General features: G+C 31.1%; 1 protein-coding gene across 2 annotated transcripts in view; it reads left to right on the forward strand.

Moving 5' to 3' along the window:
* The window catches only part of LOC109536094 (calcineurin-binding protein cabin-1), a gene marked incomplete at its 3' end in the record, with an annotated part of 25,279 nt that extends 17,745 nt beyond the window's left edge, over positions 1-7,534 (forward strand). For both annotated transcript variants that reach the window (XM_048668838.1, XM_048668837.1), the window contains 1 exon segment: positions 7,176-7,534. In XM_048668838.1, the coding sequence (XP_048524795.1) occupies positions 7,176-7,534 (359 nt within the window).

Genomic DNA, 7,534 nt, shown 5'->3' on the forward strand with positions numbered 1-7,534 from the left:
GAAAACGGTCCGTCGTTAAACGCGTTTAATTTCGGCGTTTAACATAAACTTAGTTTCGTCAAACTGCGTTTCGCTTGTTTCTGATGAAAATGGGCCTTAACAAAAAAAAACCATAGCCTCTTGTTTGGAACTTGCTCTACTCGTTGATCTGACCCTAAAATTTGAAAAAAATATCGTCTTTCATCTATATTCCACAACAAAGCACGTCTTCCACCCACATCAATACGCGCAAAAAAAGAGAAGAAAAATTCATAGCCTCTCAATTGAAACTAAGTGTGATGGCTGATGTTTATAATTTGAAAGATGAAAATAATAATTAAATAATAGTCTTCCACTTGTAAAGTACAACAAAGGTCGTCTTCCGACCGATAAAGATGTCGTCGACATGCCGCGTGAGCGAGAGTCACTTTATCTTTACCTGTTTAAAAGATGATAATTGAAATTGAAAAATTTTTGTGTATCTTACATACGTGGTAGGAATGTAGCCCTTCCTCGGTATTTATTTGGTGCCTGGACTTTATTGGAGTGAGTTATCAGAGCTTCTGCCATGTTTATGTGGCATTTCCCCAGAACTAATCGCATATCCGCAAATTCGTGAAAGGAGCTTCAAAGTAAGTCACAGTGTGACAAATTATTGTTATTAGTGACAAAGGCTATCTACCTGTAACTATCTGTTGATGACAAAACTTTCTTCTCATCAAAAAAGATTGTTGAAGAGAACTTTTTTAATTTTAAAAATTTGCGTAATTTGAAGCAAAGATCGTAATTTTTTGTTGAACGCTTAAGTATTTCAATATGCTACCAATTAAATATGGGACAATTTCAAAATAATGCTTAATAAGAAATTTGAAATTCGATTTTCAACTGTTAATATCTTCTTGAAATTTTCTCTCGTACTCTCTAAGTGGGCCCCTATATATCCTTTAAAGGAATGACGCCAATTTTGAATCGCTCTGTATAGTTGCGATTTTCACACATAAATATCGTGTACAATTGTTATCTAATAATCTAAGAAGACGATTATTTTATTGCTAGATATAATTTCAATAGTATATATGTATATAATATGTCGCTGCGTCCCCTACTAAAACCTGACCGATTGAGAAACTACCTTATATAACCGTTTTCAGGAAAAAATAAGGATTTTAAAAAGCCCACTCCAACTATGATTGCCATTTTAAAAAACATTAGTTTATTTTTTATCTCGTAAATCAAGTTGACTATGACAGCGAGTGCTAGTTTATTGAATTCAACGCAAAAAGTTCTACCAAAGGCAATTTTAACTTTTTTTATAAGTTAAGCAGTTTACGAAAGATGTGATAAAAAAGTGTTGATTTTTTGCCTTCGTCAGTAATTTATCTGGCACAAGATTCGAAACAACATTAAAAGCTTTGTTCTCCAAATGTGCAATTTTAAGACACAAGTTTGACAATGTTCAACAGATTTATTGCAGCACTCTGCAAAATTTAATTTTATTATCCAGTCGTTTCGAATATATTAATAATTAACGAATCACTTTAGGACTTTGGCTCATTTACCAAACTAACATTATTTTTGAGCGAGGAATCTACTGTAAAAGTTTGTACACCTAATTAAATACATTTCCATTTCATCGTAAGACAGTCCTTAATAAAGTGGCCCTCCATGTCTATGAACATTTTAAATTATTCTAAAATTTGTGTTTATTTGCAATGATTTGTCTAAAAAACTGAAATATTTATATTGAAATTTGATGCATTTGGCTATACATTTACTTCATCGCTTAGTTGGCTGATTGTCCACTTCATATTTAATAAGTATTTTAAAAGTACATGAACATTAAGCTCTCATTGAAAGTGTATCTTGCGAATTTAAATAATATACATATATCTCAGTCGCTATTTACAATACAGTATATCTAAGTTATTTAGTATTGACACAAAAAAATATTCGAATTATTTCATGTCATTACATAGGTAGGTAGACGATGAATAGTTTCTGAGATATATTGCATGCCGATCTTGCTTTACTGAGTCCAAGTTATTATCAAACATTGAAAATGTAAATTCATATAAAGCAATGTTTTTTGTAATAGCCACAAAATGCACCTCAACCTCCAAGAAAACCGTACATTTGGAACCCTTCATTCTAAGTTAGAAAACATGTAAAAATGTGTAAGTGGGATATGAATTTATATGCATCTCTTAGTAGTTGAGAGTAGTAACGAGTAAGCACATCAATCAAAAAGTTTCGTTTATTTAAAGTGAAATTTGCATACAGAATAAATGTTTTCAATGTTCTTTGTTTCAGTGATCTCTAAAGTTTGCTTGTTGTGCCATAAATTGCTTATATAGACTATGTATGATTTTCCCAAAATTTTTATTGTCTACGCATTATTACTGCTAATGATTATGACTGCAGAATTATCCATTGAATCAATTTCATAAAATGTGCACATGAGAAGTTGATTAATTTGTAAAATTGCCTACTTCATTAACTTAAACACTAACAAATATCTTATTTAAATTTAGCTCTTACTAATTCGGACCTAAAGGAATGTTTTCTTAGAGTGCAACATAAAATAGAAAAACACAATGGCGGGTCCTAATAACAATATTTGGTTTTTCGACAATTTTTGCAGGAAAACTGACCAATTTTTTTATAAATTAAATCTCGAAAGTTCTTTTCTGTTTGCAAACTTTGTAATCACTGTCTACTTCGGAGATAAACTTTTTTCGATAGATACATGAAAAGTGCTGTTTAACGAGCTTCGGCCATTGATAATATGTTTGTTGAAAATAGAGCTTAGATTTCTTTCAAGCTAAAGGGCTTTAAAAATTTCTGAATTGATGCAAACATTTTTAATTATTTTATTTTGTAAATATCTGCTCATTTTTAACAAGGTGGGTCGTTAAAAAATCAGAGTAGCAGAAAGTCAAAAATTTTCAATAAATCATTCATGTTTCAGTTTTAGTTAATTATATTCAGAAACAATCCTATACATAATTTAGTATACAGGGTGATTTTTTAGTGCGATAGAGTCCATTATTTCCGATGGTGTTGAACTTTCGAAAAATAGTTTCATATAAAAGTTGTTGACGCGCAAAGGGCGCACATTTTAGAAATATTTTATATGATACAGAGTTTCTCAGAAAAGCGAGGCAAGATCAAAGTGTATTTTTTTAAATAGAACTACCCATTTTTTATAAGCTCATGGAATGCAGCTTAAAACGCTGCGTAAATTGTTTTTTTCTTACTTGCGACTTTGGCAGATTATCGCCATTTTAGTAAAATTTTGCTTGAAAACATGGTATCTAAAAATTCATTTCAGGAGCAAACAAAAGCAGTTAAAGATTGACTGTTGAACCAACTTATCAATGTGGACTTTAATCTAAAACTTTTTAACGCAATATAACTTGTTTTTCAAATGGAGTACCTGTATATTAATACGTCATTAGATAGACAATTTACGAAGTTGCAAATTTGCATTTACACTTTAAGCTGTGAAATCAACCGTTTTCAAATTATAAATTAGTTTGTTTAAAAATTTCAAAAAGTTGTTACATTTTGTATGATATCTAATAACGTATTAATATACAGGTACCTCCATTTGAAAAACAAGTTATATTGCGTTAAAAAGTTTTAGATTGAAGGCCACATTGTTAACACCCGGTACAATTTATTGATATTTTGGTTCAATACAAATCTTAACGGATCTGTGGTGATTGGAAGGACGTATTTTTTTGTATCTTTAACTGCTTTTTTTTGCTTCTACAATGAATTTTTAGGTACCATGTTTTTAAACAAAATTTTACTAAAATGACGATAATCTGCCTACGTCTCAAGTAAGGAAAAAATAATTTACGGTGCATATGCAGCGTTTCAAGCTTTCAAGCACATATTTAAAAAAAATACACTTTGATCTTGCCTCGCTTTTCTGAAACACTCTGTATAGTATCAGATATTTTTAAATTGTGCGCACTTTGTGCGTCAACAACTTTTACATGAAACTATTTTTCGAAAGTTGAACACCATCAGAAATAATGGACTCTATCGCACTAAAAAACCACCCTGTATATGCTCCGTATAAAACAATCTGTTTTAAAAAACTACGATTTATGCAGGTGTAAAGGTTAAGTAGTTTAGGTGGAGTTAATACTACAACTCTATTGAAAACGAGTTTTGTTGCCACAATGTGAAGCAATTCTCGTCTATTTAATTTAAATTCTGCAGACAAAATCTTAGTGATCCATTTCTTCTAGTTCTTTGATTAGTTCATCCTTGAAGGTTGTATGTATGCATGGTAATGTTTTCTTAGCACCAAAAAAATAATTTTTAACTACTATTCAAGGCAACATTATTTCGAAATGTTGTCTGCAGTGTTATGCATTGTGCAACTTTTAAAAAATTGATATCATTTATGGCCGTATGCACCCGCCTCGATTAGGCGCTAAACCATATTAAGTGGTTACTAGTTGACCGAAAAATGTGGAAACTATAAGTTGAATACATTTAGTCTAATTAAATAATTTAAAATTATTTAAGTTTAGGTTAATCAATTTGAAATTTGTTTGAACATCGATGTAAGCTGTTGCTTAGATTTTAGATTTAGATCTTAGATTTTCTTAAATTGTCGGCCGACAAAAATTGCCCGTCTGCGGGTGCCCTTAATGAAGTTGTGATGTGGATTAGGGAGCCAATCGGTGCATAGGGCTATACGTGATTTTTTTAAACGGATCTTTTTTGGTTGGTTTTGTCATTTTATTCTGTAGGAATGGTTTATTGTTGCAGCTCTTTATTTAGCATGAATTATTGCAAGGTTTTAAAGGTATTTTTTACTATTTTTAACTCCGACCTTTATATCCTAGATAACATGTGAGCTGATTATTTTTTGCTTGAAACAGCATTTTTTTACTGTAAAATCGTTAATAGACCGTCATTTGTTCATTGATTCATTGCCATCATTTCTTAACTTTATTACTGGATGAGCATAAATGAACAACCGATACTTTCATTTGCATCTATGGCGTTCATTTTGCCTGTTTTTATAGTAGAACATTTTTTTTAGCTTTATTGATTCCGGTATCAAAATATAATGAATCTTATTTCGCTTTATTTAAATCACTCAGAAAAGTGATTTTTCTTATGTGATTTAATACAACAATAGCATTGTCAAGTTTTACGACATAGACATGAGTTTATAATAAAATACAGTAGCGAATCCAGACGCAGTACAATATTTTCTATTTCATCCTCACGATAAAGTCTCAATTCACTTTAATAATAACATTTTATAATTCTGGAAATTTATAAATAAAATATTTCAAAAACACGTTAACTCCATCCATAAGAACTTGGAGCTTACGATACGTCGCACACTGGGGTATTAACAATATAAAACTGATCGAAAATAAAAAATCAGGTATGCGCTGGTTTCTAAAAATACTCATAAATATCAAGTCGACACAATACTTGTTTACTCTGCATTTGTTTATCTGGACTTAGAGCAAATCTTAAATAAATTCTGAATTTTTATGTGTAAATTCATCATTTCGATTCGATACTGTGTCGTTTTTACATGCAAACTGGTGGCATTTTAACATGTTATATTAAGTTTCAAAAAGCGAACTTTATAAGTATTCGTTTTTTAAATTTTATTATGTAAATGGGATCAAAAATCATGTAAAAAACAGAAAGTATGACTTGAACAGAGAGGTTTAGTTAACTATTTTCCTGGATTCAGCTAAGTTTATATATACTTTTTACTCAGGAACCACTCCAGCTTTTTGATGGTTAAAAAACTACGACTCTAAAAAGGCTACTTTTAGCTCCTTTTTGGGTAAAACAGGGAAAAACTGCTCCATTGTTGTCACTGTAAAATTGCAATCCTTCAACTAAGGACTGAGGCACACAGAATCGCTACACATAAAAACCGTTCTAACTCTTCACACATTCAAAAAACCAGAATTCTAAGCATAGGAGGCTCTTCCTTAGAACCTCTAAATTATTTTAACACAGATGTGTTGAAAATGAAGACGGGAGAATTTATTTTCAGGTTTGAAAAAGTTAAAAAATTCAAATTAAAAGTTTCAAAAGTTGTATTTCTCTTGCTCGGCTTTTTATGGTCATCCTTATTGAATTAACGATAGGAGCATTAAAGTAATGTTAAAATTCAAAGTTTCAAAATGTCTCTCTCTAAAAGCTTGTACGCAAGTCAAGTCTCAGAAACTTTTGAAATTTAATATGGGCTAAGTTGTCAAGTCTATAGTTTTTCTTCTTAGAGCTTCAGTCAATCTATTTTAAATGAAAATAACATGTTTTTATTTAGTTTTCAAAATGCAGACAATTTAAACATTAAATGCAAATATGTTCTTTCAATTATGAAAGTTTGAGCATTTGGGAGGAAGACTGCAGAGACAACCTGGCATTTATGCACATAATTATTGAATAAAGTATACTTAAAAATTGCACGCAATCCTGCAGAATGTTTGACTAACCCTGTAGAATGCAGATAACTGTTCATCCTTGAAAATATTAAATGGATACTTGTCCTCTTTTAATTTAAAACGTTTTTTATGAAATATCTGATTAAAAACCCATTTTGATCAGAAATTATATCAAATCCCCCACTGTGCGTACGATGCAACGATTTAACCTCTGCAGATGAAAATTCTGGATTCAGCACTGATGAAGTAAATATAATCGACAAGACTTTGAGTAAATAACCACTATTTTGTGTAAACATAAAAAAAGAGGCGCCAGGATTGTATTGAATTATTTAGCAATTAATAGCAAAATATAGTCCTGAAAAACGTGTTGGGTTGCCATGTTTTGATATACAACCATATCTTGTTCAGAGCCCAAAGAAGATATTTATATTCAAATATTTTATATTTTTAATTCTGTTTTTTGCTTAATAATTTTTTTGCTTACAAAACAATATTTGTATTTATAATATACATTATTTCTATAATTTTCCACAACTATTATGATATGTAAAGAGTTACAGTTTATTAAACGTGCTTAGAATTTGAAAAGTACTTAAGTTAGAAATGTTCCATTTTCTGGCATGTAGTAACAGTAGCTTCTTGATAATATCCACCCTTATAGCACTAACAATATTATAGAGTAGTACGCCAATTTTAGGGTAATTCGTTGGAACTGGAGCTAATTAAAATTTGATGTGTTGCTTATAGGTGGTATCTCCTAAAACATGCAGTAATTCATCAGGTGCAACACAACAAACTTCGGGGCATAGTCAGGTTGACAAAGTCCAGTCACACACTAAGAGTTCGTCTCAATCAAAATTAGTGAGGGATCCTCAGAGGCACCGATCTCCTCAAATATCTCCTTATAAAACTGGTGCAACTAGCAAGTCAAAAGCCCCAGTGAGACCACAAAAGTATTACGGTTTATCCTCCAGAGACCAAATTTCTACAAGTCCCCGGACGGCGCCAAATAAAAATAGCAATATTGACAACGCCTTGTCGGTCATCAAGAGTATTCCGTCTATTGATATTACTCCATTATCCACCACTGGAGCAAAAAGTAAAAC

The sequence above is a fragment of the Dendroctonus ponderosae genome, unplaced genomic scaffold (assembly GCF_020466585.1).
Source record: "Dendroctonus ponderosae isolate FM_Combo_2020 unplaced genomic scaffold, Dpon_F_20191213v2 Dpon_F_20191213_8, whole genome shotgun sequence".
In the NCBI taxonomy this organism is placed as follows: Eukaryota; Metazoa; Arthropoda; class Insecta; order Coleoptera; family Curculionidae; genus Dendroctonus; species Dendroctonus ponderosae.